This window comes from Haemaphysalis longicornis, unplaced genomic scaffold (assembly GCF_048455015.1).
Source record: "Haemaphysalis longicornis isolate Haplotype H1 unplaced genomic scaffold, Haemaphysalis longicornis Haplotype H1 scaffold_6, whole genome shotgun sequence".
NCBI lineage: Eukaryota > Metazoa > Arthropoda > Arachnida > Ixodida > Ixodidae > Haemaphysalis > Haemaphysalis longicornis.
The window spans coordinates 156,943,472-156,957,299 of NW_027526407.1; the positions used below are offsets into that span (position 1 = coordinate 156,943,472).

The following is a 13,828-nucleotide window of genomic DNA, read 5'->3' on the forward strand; positions in this document are numbered from 1 at the left end:
AGTGCGGGAAACGTCCATGGCCTGTTAACAATGTAGTCAGTTTCCTGGGGGCAGTGGCGGTCCCAAGGGGGGGGCGAAGGGGGCGGTCGCCCCCCCCCCCCCCCCAAAGAGGTCCTGAGTTTCTTATTTTTAGTTTTTTTAAGCATTCCACTTGCGCGAAGTTAAATCCCAGCGGGGTGCACCGCATACGCGCACACGCGTCCATGGTTATCACCACCTCCGCAGAATTGCCGCAAGGCGAGGAGCGATTCTTAATTCGCCCCCCCCCCCCCCCAAAAAAAAAATCGCCCCCCCCCCCCCCCCCAAAACCGATCTCTGGGACCGCTACTGCCTGGGGGGCGGGAAACACCTCGGTATATCCAAAACACTCGGGGTCCATCGATACAGTTCTGTACTGCAGTGATTGGTCGACCAGGAGTTCTGCCACACTAAGCGACCAGCTTTTAGTAAAGCAGAACGGGCCATGTGCTTAGTGATTTTGCCGCGCACAACTACACCTCGCGTTGCGGCGTGAGTTGCTATTATGTCAACAAGTTCATTTCCCCAGACTCCAGAGTGACTGGGGACGTGGCATGTATGTACTGGTACGATGGATGCAAGAGAGCTGATGTTGTCCTTGAGGATTTGGATGCTGCTTGAAATGGTGAAAGGGTTGTTCAGGGCCATGAGTAGGGAGAGGCAGTCTGTATATATGTGCAACGGGGAAGTGGGTGTGTTACAGAAGAAATACTGGATTAGTTGGTGCAGGGCTATTTTTTCAGCATTGAAAGAACTAGTGGGGGAAACCAAGCGGAATCTTTGGACGGCTTCTATGGTGTCAAGGTCTGAAAAAACGACAAATGCAGCGCCAGCAGACGTGGAAGTGTGGGAGCCATCTAATGAGGTGTAACTTGCGCCTTAGAAGGCGCTTCAGCCGCGGGCGTGTCGTTGGGCCACTTGTCGCTACTCCTCAATACTGGCTTGCTGAAATATTTGCGTCACAGTGAGGGCAAAGTTAGGCGACTTCTGGGAAATCGGTACTCGCACGTTAGGCCGTGGGTGCTTCGAAGAGGCTCGAGGAGAACTAGATATATCCGCTTCGACAGCCGAGTATAGCTGAATATTACCGAAATATATGAGTTAATTATGGTTAAATATACTGAACTATAGAGGTGTTTCGCGAAAGCCTACCTAATGTAATTGTCTACTACGTTTTTTTGTTTTCCGAATTTAAACTCGAATAACCCACGCGACAAAAAAACACGCCCTACCAGCTATCCTCAGAAGCCTGGTAAAACTCAGTGAAGAAAAGTCCCGCACTCACCCTTGACCGCCGTGAATTCTGCGAAGTCCGAAGCCGCCTTGACGTCCGTGGTGTTGGGTCTCGCACCGCTGGCTTCAGGTGTTACGAAGTTGCCATCCCACCGCTGCCACCAGTTGTTGCGACCGGGCGGGGGCACCCGATCCGAGCTCCGTGGCCTCCGACATACGAGTGGTAGCGTGTATGATGCGAGCGGCCAGCCGCTGTTGCAGCCGTGAAGAAGTCCAGAAGCCGTAGGCTAACGTAACTGTTTACTTCATAGCGAGAGGTGAGCCGAAGCCAAAGAACAATGCCCCGACGGGCGAGGTTACAATACAGGACTCGAGCATAGCGACAACATCGATTCGCTGCTCAAACAGGAATGGTTCACAACGCTTGGGCAGCTCTATTTATACCCAAAAGCGACAACGGTCCAACGCAACAGGCTGGAACACGCCGCGAACGTCACAGACTCACACAACACTCTTTCCAGAGTTCGTAAGCTGTTCATAGCCTCGGGCACGTTGAGTCCGAGAGAAGGGAGAGACGAGGACTCCGTTGCCATCGACGGGGCCTCGGTGTCCTTGAAGAGCGTGGAGACGAGCCTTGCAGGCAGCCGCCGAAGTTTTTCCGAGAGCAAAGCGTCTGACGCGGCTTTGTCGCAACTTGTTGCCGACATGGTGGCGCGTGTTTTCAAAGGCGCACGAGTGGCTTCGCTGCACAGCCGAGGAGTGATGCAGGGAAGTACTGTGGCGCTGGCCGATTCGTAACAGCAGCAAGCGATGCCACTATATAAGAGAAGCGCAGAATAACACTGCATCTAACTGAGCAGAAGACATTTCTCCAAATCCAGAAGAATCACCAGCGTACAAACACTGCACTCTATGCATCCCATTCAATAATATGCCCTTGGGGATTCTTTCCAATACTCCAAGCACACCTGACGTACGGACCACAACGCGGCTGTTCATGTACCATTGACCCGACCTAGTTGACTTTCGCCCCCTCGGGTCGTCAAGAGCCGCAGCCACATGTGGTGACTATAGCCCTAGCCCTGCACCGTGCCAGGATGGAACAAGAATTATCCAGATACGTGCCGCATGACAGGTGGACATGAACGACACTGCAAAAACACGATGCAGCAGTGAAGAAGTCTTGAATAAACCCTGGCTTTCGGTTTGAAATCACGTAATTTTTCCGTTAATTTTTCCATTAACACCGAAAAGAATAGAATTGTTACATGCTGTAGCACAAAAGTCCCGCGGAGCTTTGGCTCTCAAAATATCCGCACGATTTCAGGTCAAGGCATTGATTTCAAAAATCGTTCCCCTCGCTGCACATTGGTCGCATCTCAAGAAATTTTGCCCGAAAAGCTGTGTTGTTTTTTGTTTTCGATATTATCTTGATTGAAAGAAAACGAAAAAAAAAATCTCCCTAGCAATGCATACAGCAACGTGCGACTACCTCACAATTATCACGGACTCGCAGCAAGCCTGTCGAAGATACCTCCTTGGAAGAATTCCTCCACCTGCCCTCAAGCTTCTACAAGCCGTAGTATCACCTCCTATCGTGACCATCGTTTGGACCCCAGGTCATGCCTCCCTCCCCGGAAACGAAGCAGCCCATGCTGCGGTCCGCGAACTTCACTTCCAGGCACTCCCGACGAGGCCGGGCGACTTGGACACCCTGACTGACACGCTACACCCACTACCAGCCACCTACTCTGACATCTTAGCGCACTATCGACACACCCGCCGAGAATACCCTCCCCCACACCCTGCACTCACCAACGAAGAATCCCGCATCTGGCGACGTCTCCAAACAAATACATTCTACAACGGCACCATCCTCTCCCATATCTCCCCCAGCCGTTTCACCTGTAACTGTCGTGACTGCCACACCCCAGACACAACTCCCCACCTCGTATTCTTCTGCCCACACCACCCCTCCTCACTCCCCACACCTACTCTCGAGCAGTGGGAATGCGCGCTGACCAGCTCGGACTTGCAGGACCAGCAAAGCCTGATCCAGCGGGCCACCCGAGCAGCGACAGCACGCGGCTACCTGGACTAAGGCGGCCGCCCATCTGCTCTAAATATGTAAAATAAACGTTTGTTCCTCCTCTTCCCACCTCCCCTCTCGGGAATCCCTGTGTAGATGCGACGTATAGGGGATTCACGTTGCAGCGTTGGACAGCGGAGGAACGGCGCTGGAACGATGGAGCGGAGCGGCGCAGACACCGCGTTTTATAGCGCGCGTAACGGTGTGGGGACGCGCCGGCGCCAGTGCGTCTGCCGCGGCTATGACGCAACACAATCCAACACAATCCACTTTAATCCAATCCAAGCCAATCCAAGCCAGTCCATTCGAATCCAATACTCGCGGGAGTGTGTTCGCTATCAGAGAGGAGAGGGGGTGAGCGGTGGAGAGCGCAGCTCACGCGGCGAGGAGAACGGGGGAGGGGCGGACGCCGACAACAACGTCGACGCCGGATGCAGGGACAAGGCGAGTGAATGAGATGCAGTCGCATCTAAAAACTTTTTTTTTCCGAATGCTGTTTTTCCCCAACCCCTCACACCAGGACGCTTATATGCCCTGCATCATCGTCGTCGTCGTTGCTCGTGCAGCGTGGTGCAGAAGGTGGTGCTGATGGACGTGGCGACGTCGCTGCTGTCGTCGCTGCTCATGTTCACCGAGCTGGGCATCCTGTCGGCGGAGACGCAGCGGCCGCTGGGCGACTACGTGACGGACGGCGGCTCGACGCGCATGTTCTTCATGCTGATCAGCGAGTACGTGGGCGACGCCGCCTACCCGCAGTACGCCTCCTCCCTGCTCGCCGTCACGCTGCTCCAGCTGGGACTCAACCAGGCGGTAAGCACCTCCGACCATTCTCCCCACTCTGGGCCGGTTGCTTACTTAGGCGACTATGGCGGATGTACGGAGCGATAACAGGATGGGGAACACTGGTGCCGGCATTTTAAAGACCATAGTCTTTCTTGGGCTACGTAAACGCAGAAATTTTTGTCTGTCTGTATGTCTGTTCGTCTGTCTGTCTGTGACTAATTCAGCCACCCAGCCAAAGTGGAATAATATCTGCGCAATAGTCTTATATACTCGCAGCCAAATCTAAACGTTCAAGTCCGGTGTGAGTGTTCATACTTATCAACATTGTTGAACAAGAACAAAAAATTACGCAAATATAATGCAGAAAATCAATACATAAGGGATATTTGCAGTGTTCCTTTATTAAAAAAATCACGGATGCTTGGTTTTTGCGGTAGCAAAAGAAATACTACATCAACGGCAGAAAACCGTCGCCTGGTGTTGCCAGCGCTACCTCCTGGCGGCATTAAAGAAATCAAACGGTCATAGCAACGAGAGGTTCCACTAGATGGGATACACCTTCCGCCTGGAACACTCGTGCAGCAGGGCGTCGTGGTTCTATAAATGTTGTAGTAGGGTGGCTCAATTCACGCGCGTCTTCGCCGTATGGCAGTGCTGGCATTGAGACACCCGACTTATAGCAGTAGAACGCTGTAAATTTAAATGGACCTGGGCAAACATCTAGCGCATGCTCTAGCGTGTTCATCTTGGGAGGAACGAGACGGGAATGAGAGGTGAGCGGGAAAAAAGGGAGGCCTTTACTTTAAGGAAGAAGAAAACGTGCCGCAAACTAGACGTGGACGAAGGAAACGAGGTAAGACATTACAGGCGCCAACTTCCAACTGTTTATTTGAAGCAAACCACGCGAAATTTATACATGACTTATCTAAACATAAACAACAACAAAAATCAACCAAGGTATAATCATGCTAACAAGTGTAAAAGGTGGTGACAATGGCATTGTGACCACCTTTTATAAGGCCAATCGAGATCCCGCACGCAAAAATGTAATTGTCCGGGAATTATGACACCAAAGGCCATGCTCCTCCAGCCAGCGCCAGAGCTCTAAACCATGAGCCCCAAGAAACATGGTGATCATTGAAGTCACCGGCAACAATAACTCTCGATTTACTGGTCATGAAACTGTCCAGTTTATCTGCTCTACGGAAGCCTACTGGAAAACGGAAGGCTGCCGGAAAATACACATTGACGAGGGAGATCGGAGGACTCCCAGGGAGAACCAAGTGTACCACGAGTACTTCGCCACTGGGTGACATCAGTTCTAACGAGATAAATGCTCTGTGACAAAGTTTTGAAGAAATTAAGGTTAGTAAACCACCCCCTCTACTACTGCGGTCTGACGTAAAGACCCGATAGTTTCTCAAAGCAAAACATTTATCAGTAGTAAGCAACGATTCTTGAAGAAGGACCTCAGTACTATAATTTGCAACTAGATACTTGAGATCGACAGAAAAAGAATTCATGGAGCAGCACTTCCACTGAACAACCTTCAGAGATTCTATACTGATTCGTGTACTGTTGATGCAACAATGGCCCCGAGTACATCAGTGCCATTAGTTGCAGTCGTAGGGGACACCTTTTTCCTGTCTGGTTTGCAACGTGCAGCTTTAGCTTCATCTATAAGGGAGATGCACCTCTTCTGTTTTGTTGGGAGAATCCTAGTTTTAGAAACGTCATTCACGTGCATGACGTAGAAGTCCTCGATGTCGACAGCCGGGGCACCTGTTCCAACCTCGTCATTACTAACAACCTGAACTCCCTTCGGAGCGACCGGCTCGCCGCTGTTCCAGTCTGAATCTCACACTGTTTTATTCCTGGCGGAGCAGTCTGCAATAGCCTGGGTATCAAGTTTTTCGGAATGAGTTACAATCTGAGGTTCAGAGGTAGAACCTTTGGCCTGGTGGTCGATAGAAACAGCCGGTAGTGAGCATCCTAACTTGTCGCCCAAAGGCTTAGGACACGAGTCAGCGTGACAAGTGTCTCAGTAAGCGGAGCGACCATTTGCGGCATTACCTGCGTGATAGACTTTTCAATGACTGGAGTTATAGTGGCTGGAAACGTGGCATCAGCAGCTGCATTTGTTTTGTGAACTGCTGCCGCATAACCCTGGGTACGACTTCTCAACAGAGTCGAAGCCTCAAACCTAGAGCAGCCGTTTTTCTCCATTATCTCTAATAGGGAACGTTCATGAGACCTAGCCGGGCAGTTGGAATGGGTTTCTTCGTGGGCTTCCTTGCAGAGGCAGCAGAGTTCGATGTCGGACCGGCATGATTGCGCATCATGACTGCCTGCACACTTTTTGCACCTGAGGTTTGACGTACGTACATCCTCGAAATGTGTGCCCAAATCTCCAACACTTCTGGCACTGCAGTGGCCTAGGCTCCAAAAGGTCTAACCTGCGCACCAGCGGCCATGCCATCACCTCAGAGGGACATTTGAGTCCTGCAAAAGTCGTGATAATTGGACGCGGTAGGGATCCGCCTGCCATTCTCCACTCTGCTGCAGTAGTAGACCGCCGTCACAGCTGCCATTTTGAACTCCTCGAGGACTTCTTCAGGTGACTACGTTGGATCGACGTCCCGAACAATACCCTTTACACAAGCTAGGTGCGGCGGAATGAAGGCATTCACGGGAACCGAGGCGAATGATGTGCACCGCAGCAGGTCCACGACACAATCCAAGTCTTTGGATCGGCACAACAGCCCTGCCCTGCCAGATTGCCTTACTTCCGAGATAGCCATGTAATGCTGGCTCACTAGTTTCAGCTGCCCCTGAGGGAGCTTGGAATTTTTTGCTCGGATCACCGCGTCACCTGCGGGGACAAGTGCTACCGGAATGCTTTCGACGCCATGCCGCTTGAATGCTTCTAAGGGTAAGCTGCTTGCAGGCAAGCTGGCGGGCCAAGACGCCATGCTGGGCCCCGGAGAACCTAGGGCCATAGCCCTAGTATCCCCCACTTGTACAGGTTTGCAACAATTTCGCCCAAATTTAAAACTTCAGCCCTAGCCAAAACACCCACTCACGGTACCGATGTGCAGTCGTAGCAGTCTCAGAAAACGCAGCGAGGAATCGCAGCAGAACGACAAGCTGACGTGTCTGGCAGCTCGTCTTGTCCTCCCTTCTCCTCGTCGTCGTCTTTTGCGCAAACGCATTCCTTTTCACAACCCCTTCCTATAGAAAGTCAGAAGAAGCGCGAAAGCTTTCTCCCATGAACACTGCGCAATAACCAGACCCAAATCACAAACAAAGAACAAACCCATGCGACCATTTTTCGCGCCATAAGTAAACGCATCTACGAACGATCTAAATGTATAGCGACGCGCGGTTTACAAGATAAAGGTAAACTATTGGTAAAATATTGTAAAAATAGGTAGAATATAGAAAATAGAAAAATAGAAAAATAGGTAAAATATTATACTCCTTCATTATGGATGTACAGCCACGGTCAAAAGTTTACGGACCAATTTTAAGTTATTTCTCCTCCTATAGCAACCCGTCAAACTGTCGAATGCATGCCAGACGTCGTATAAGTACTGAACTAATGAAAACTACCGCACATAGTACTCCGGGCTGCCGTGCGGCGCAGAAATAACTCAAAATTGCTGCTCTCGTGGTCCGTAAGCTTCCGCTCTTGGGTGTACGTATTGTCTTATCTAAGACCGTTCCTTGTTCGCGATTTTCAAGTACCCGTTTTGGCACAATGGATGTCCGGTTTCACGCACGCGCCGCGTGACCACAGATCTTATCAGGGCTTGTCGGTCAACCAACCGGTATATGGGTAGATGCATTAGTTTTTTGACAGGACGCCATCAGTCCCATTAATAAAGCTGTCGCTTTAAAAAGCGTGTACGTCGATGTAAAGACGGCGCACTCACGACTGGGTTTATTCCAAATGAGAAGAAAACGTATACACTCCGCGGAGCACAAGAACGACGACAGATTACGAAAAGTGGGGGTAAAGGTTTTTGGTTACACGCTAGTGGCACGTGCCATACATACAGTGATTTCTCCAAAACGTTTACGCGCAGTCGGCGCGATACAATGGGAGCTTGCACGCCCTCCTTCACGGCCCGACATGCATCGTGGCTTCCTCTCGGGAAATTCTACCTCTCGAACGTGGCAAAACTGCAGCCTGCTCAAAAGCGGCTCCGCAGTTGCACCTGGCTGGGCGTGCTGCAAGAACCCGTGCAACAGCGCCTCGCTGGGGACACGTGCCTGTGCGCTGATACTCCGTGGGATGTTACGCAGCGAACTTTACACAAAGACTTCCCACTTAACCCGCATGGTATACGGTATTTACCCACAGAAAATAACGAAGGAGTCCCCTGTATACGATTTAATAATGCTCTTGGGCCTTCACAGCCTATGGCGGGCGCGCATGGCGTGGCTCCGTGGCGACGTGGATGCCCGACCGGCCCGGCAGTTTCTGCGGAAGAGTGTCACGCAGTTCGTTGAGGGGCTGAGAGTCCAGCAGCCAGTACCAGATTGGTTGGATTTTCTAGAGCCGTTAATTACTCTAAAGTGACAATTGACAAAACCTAGCCGGAGTCACGTCTGGTAGGTTTATGTCGGTGTGTGTCGTACCACATGCAGCGTGTGGTTATTTTTGTGTTGTACATGTGTGTTGAAGACTGATAATAAAGAAAAAAAGACAATGGAATGCTGAGACGAATTCCTGGGCGCAGATCACGATTCACGAATTTCCGCATGTGCCGTACCTTGTACTTGCACGTGGTGCTTGCTTTGCCTATAGCTTGGCACAGCGGATCGAGTTTTAAAGAGGCGCAAAAACAACAAGCACTTGCCCCACTCCAGAAACAGCGTTCAAAATACATTTTAGCAAAAACAAAAGAAAAAGCGGAGTAAACCAATTAGGGAGGCAATTTGAGCGTTCCTCCACGAGATGATAGAATGTAAAAAAATTGGCGCAGCTTGCACTCGTCGTGCGAGGCTGGAGAAAGAGCAGAGCTCACAGCCACTAACCCTTGGTCGGAGACCCGACTTTTGAACCTCACGTGGGTTTCCGAACTTGCCGCTGAAAGTTCCCCATGACGGGCAGGCCCGGATCGGTTTGTCCACAGCCTTTCATATCTCTCCCAAAGACGAACTCGCGCGCAGCGTTGCCGCGCTAGAACTCGCGGCAACCGCCTTTGCAAACTCGGCGTCTCTAGCACGACCTCCGCGTCTGTTTATACTTATAAAACACTGCGCAAAATTGACATTGACAAAGACGAAGGACGGCGAACATAAGGCGGCGGACAAGAGAAGCGTGGCAGAAAAAAAGTCAACAGTCAAGTGGCTGAGACAGAATGATTGCCGAGTACTCCTGGGAGACAAAACGGGGGAGTTCGTGGTCCTCGACAAAGAGCAACACACAAAGCCACGCAAGCGATGCTCAAAAACTACGAAGGAGGAGTGCAAGGACGACAAAGCTCTGGCCAAAGAGGAGTTCCATGCGGCTTCATTCTGCAAAGGTGCCGGAGTGAGAAGTTAGCAAGAGAAGTGAGTAAGAGTATTTGCTCAATGTCTTCTTCGCCGTGAATACCCACAAAGAGGGCATGCCCCTTAGGGCGATCATCCAGGACAAGGGGAGATGGCAGCGAAGGGTAGCGGTGTTTCTGCAGCAACACCTCACCACACTCAAGGTGGATGACCCTTATACCTTCTATGCAACCCTCAGAAGTTAGTGACCTTTCTGCAGCAGGCACCGCCCTTGTATTGCTTTTCCATTGACGGGAAGGAGTTGTTTTACAGTGTACCCCAAAAAGGCGTCACCGCAGCATTGGAGGAGTGCATTGACACCTACGGAAATGTCCTCTTCCAAAACCAGTGTGCGATGGCCTCCAGGGACTTTCTAGGGCTGCTTCAGCTTTACCGGAATGCTCTGCGGGTGCGCTTCGAAGAAAGTGTCTTCGCGCAGAAGGACGGCATGTCTATAGGATCGTGCATTGCACCAGTACTCTCCGATATCTATACGGCATATGGGGACCGCATGTTGCAGCCGGTTTTGAAGGTGATGGCCATCACGCGCTTCTTCCGATACGTGGACGACTTCCTCATTTGCTTCCCGTGGGGAGAACTGAAAGAAGACAGAGTAACGAAGGTTTTGGAAGCCTTCAGCAATGTCCATGCAAGCCTCGAATGTTTGCACGACCTGCCAGAAGACGGGTGCCTTTAGTTTTCTGGACGTCAACCTCGCACTGCAAGGTGGCCACGCGTGTTGAAAGTACCTGACCAGAAGTCAGAAGAAATTGCTCCCACACGACTCTGGGCAATCCAAACTGGTGAAAATAGGAAGAGCCACAGCGTGCCTAGTGCAGGCTATGTATAAATCGCGCCAACACGCCGTAAAATAAAGCCTGAATGTGCAGATCGGGTGGCTCAGGGAAAGCGGCTTCTCGCACGGGTGAAAAACGTCGCCGACAGATACGACGTGGAAGTCGTCTTCTGGAGGGACTGTGCAAGCGGACGGATGATCATGACGCTTAACGCCCACGCATCCGAGCCACGAGAAAGCAGCTCGTCTTCCTGGCGAATTGCCTGGCGTGGGGGGTGCTGTTGTGGCAGAGCGCCCGGCCCAAACCGCGCGCGGCAGACGTGCCCTAACTTGAATGCGCCGCAGGGTCGCCTCTCCTTTCCCCATCTCAATTGCTGGCCCGAATCATGCCTCGGACGAACGGCCCGCGGTAGACACGCAGCTACACGCCTGGAGACGGCGCCGCTGAGTCGCCTTCCCTTTCCCCGTCGTGGCGGCTCGGTTGACGCAACCGCTTCGCCTCCATTCGTCAGGTTCAAACTTCGGCCAGCTAGAGTTCTGATTGGAGCGATTCAAACCGCTAGCGGCTGCGACGGACCCCCGGGGGTATAAAACCAGCCCGGAAACACAGCGGGCGTGGCACTTTTCGGAGGCACCTCGTGGAGACGTGCTTTCGACTTCGTGCGAGCCATGGAACGCCTTTGTTACCCTCGTACATACTGCATATAAATGCTGCTTCAACTCTTCGTCGGCTCAGGACTTCATCGCTCTGCTCGTCGCCTTGTCGATAGCGGACGAACCAGGGCAACGTCGCAGCTCAGGTGACTGCGCTCGGATGGCCAGTCGCAGCAGTGGTGGTAACGGTGACATTGCCTAGTCCCAACAAGGGCCAGGGTCCAATGAGAGCTTTAAAGATATAGATCCGCAGTCGAGGTACTCGATCTTTTGTGCTAGGTGATTTCTTTCCTGCCTGTATGCCGGACACTCTAGCAAAATGTGCTTAACTGTTTCCGGCAGTCCAGAGTTGTCACAATAGGGATTTGCGGTTGCGACCACTTTATCCCCGCAACCTTCTGGATCTCATCCGCCCACCTAACTTTCTGCTGCCCCCTGCCACGCTTGCCTTCTCTAGGGATCCACTCTGTTACCCTTAATGGTCAACGGCATTCCCTTCGCATTACATGCCCTGCCCACGTCCATTTCTTCTCAATTTCCACTAATATGTCCTTAACACGCGTTTTTTCCCTGACCCACTCCGCTCTCTTCTTGTCTTCTAACGTGACACCTATCATCTTGCGTTGCATTGCTCGCCGAGTCGTCCTCAATTTAAGTTGAACCCTCTTTGTGAGCCTCCAAGTTTCTGCCCCGTAGGTGAGTACCGGTAAGATGCAGCTGTCTTACACTTCCTTCTTTAGGGACAATGGTAGGCTGCCATTCATTATTTGAGAATGCCTACCGAATGCACTCCACCCCATTCTTATTCCTCTAATTATCTCTGCCTCATGGTTGGGATCCGGTGTCACTACTTGGCCTAAGTAGATATATTCCCTTACCACTTCCATTGCCTCGCCACCTATCTCGAACCGCTGTGCTCTCCCGAGGCTATTGAGCATTACTTTAGTTTTATGCATATCAATTTTCAGGCCCACGATTCTACTAGCAGTGGCTCAGAGGTACAGCACTCGCCTCGTATGCGGGAGGTACCGGGTTCGAATCGGCGTAGCGCCGGGCACCCACCGGTTTCTTTAATAGGTACAGGCGTCCCTGGTCCAGTACGGACCATTGAAAGGGAAAATCACGCCTGGAAAGCTGCCTTTACCCTTGCGAGAGGCCTCTGACCCTTGTCCATCCGGTGGGGTCCACGGCCATCATGCCGCGTTGCGCCATTGCCGGGGGTGAAAGAGTCTGGCGGCGTGTCGTGCCACAGGCGGTCGCGAGTTGAGCGTCCACCGTGGCTGTGGAAAGCACCATGTGCATTCGTGTGCCCTTGGTGACGCCGGGCACCTACCGGTAAAATAGGTACAAGCGACTCCCCGGCCTGGCGCTCGGCCCTTGTGTGGGACAACAACGCTTGGGAAGTTCACCCGGCTTGCACGGGTGAACTTCCCAAGCGTTGCTGAACACGGGTGAACCCGGCTTGCTGAAAAAACGCAGGAACGCATTTATCCATTTGCCCCTGCCGCGCCCTAAACTTGGGTAGATAGGGCATGTGAATTCCTTAAATCCGGTTCAACGCAAGAGAGGGCGCCACTGCCTCGACAAGCGCGCGATACCTCGTCTCACCGGCGCTTCTCCGCCGCCCTATCAGCGCGCGCTGTGGGCAAGAGAGAAACTTACGATCTTTGAATACTCTGATACTCGCCCCTTCCAGGTTTCACGTTAGTGGAGATGGTCCGGGATTTTTGTTCGCCGAGTAAGCTCCATTTAAAAAAAAATATGTGGTTGATTCCTCTGTCATAGGAATCGGCAGCGAAATCTGCTGCTGAGCATGATTTGCGGGTCGGCGACTGTCTCGTGGGTATGCTTGGCGAGCGACGTCGCGCTGGCAGGTGCTTTGGCAAAGGTGTACTGGCGTCATTTCCATGACGGATAGGACGTCACTGAAATCTTGGTGTATCCCGGCATAAAACACTGTCGTGTTAAAATATAAAACCAGAAAACAAACAACGTCAGTATAACGTACCCTTTAGTACTAAAGGTTGCTTCCCCACAAGATGGCTCTGTGTACAGGGGTGCATCCTTTACAGGCCGCTTGCTTCGTTGTACTGGCGTCACTTCCGTGACGGATATGACGTCAGTCAAATCTTTGTGTATCCGGGAATAAAACACTTTCGGGTTTTATTTCGTGTTTAATGGCTGCATATCTGCTCGCTTCGCTGCAAATGTTGAAAAACTATAGTCGTCTGCCGCCCCCGCTACGTAAGTGCGTCTCTTCTCTCCTCCCGCCCAGTTCTCACGCTCTTCTCCCCTCGTCTCGCTCCTCCAACGATAAACACGGTGAACGTCTGCTAAAGTCAACTCAATTTCACCGCGTTTCATTGCTCGCGCCATCTAGTGGAACCTTTCGTTACCGTTAAACGTTTTTGGAATGCCGCCACGAGGGCGCGAGACATTTTTGTAGTTTTAGTAAAACGCTGTTTTCAACGGTAATTTTTTGTTGGCCATTGCAGGTATCAAGGACACATCTAACCACTTCTCGTTCAAGAATTCTTTTACCATTTGGCCTGGAGGCTGAAGGGCGGGCGGGCAGTCCAAAATATTCGCGTTTATAAGTACCTCACGAAATATCGTTGAAAAGCACCAAGCGGCATTTTTTTCATTTTTTGCAGCACTGCGTACTCGACAAGCGCCGTGATCTCGCGCACTCAGCGTACACTCCTGGCAGCGAT

At 51.7% G+C, this 13,828-nt stretch overlaps 1 protein-coding gene across 1 annotated transcript in view; it reads left to right on the forward strand.

The window, feature by feature from the left end:
* LOC144142018 (sodium-dependent proline transporter-like) overlaps nucleotides 1–13,828 on the forward strand; it is a 94,588-nt gene that overhangs the window by 64,027 nt on the left and 16,733 nt on the right. The window contains exon 5 of the mRNA XM_077673448.1: nucleotides 3,907–4,150. Coding sequence (XP_077529574.1) covers nucleotides 3,907–4,150 — 244 coding nt within the window. The remainder of the gene's footprint in view (nucleotides 1–3,906; nucleotides 4,151–13,828) is intronic.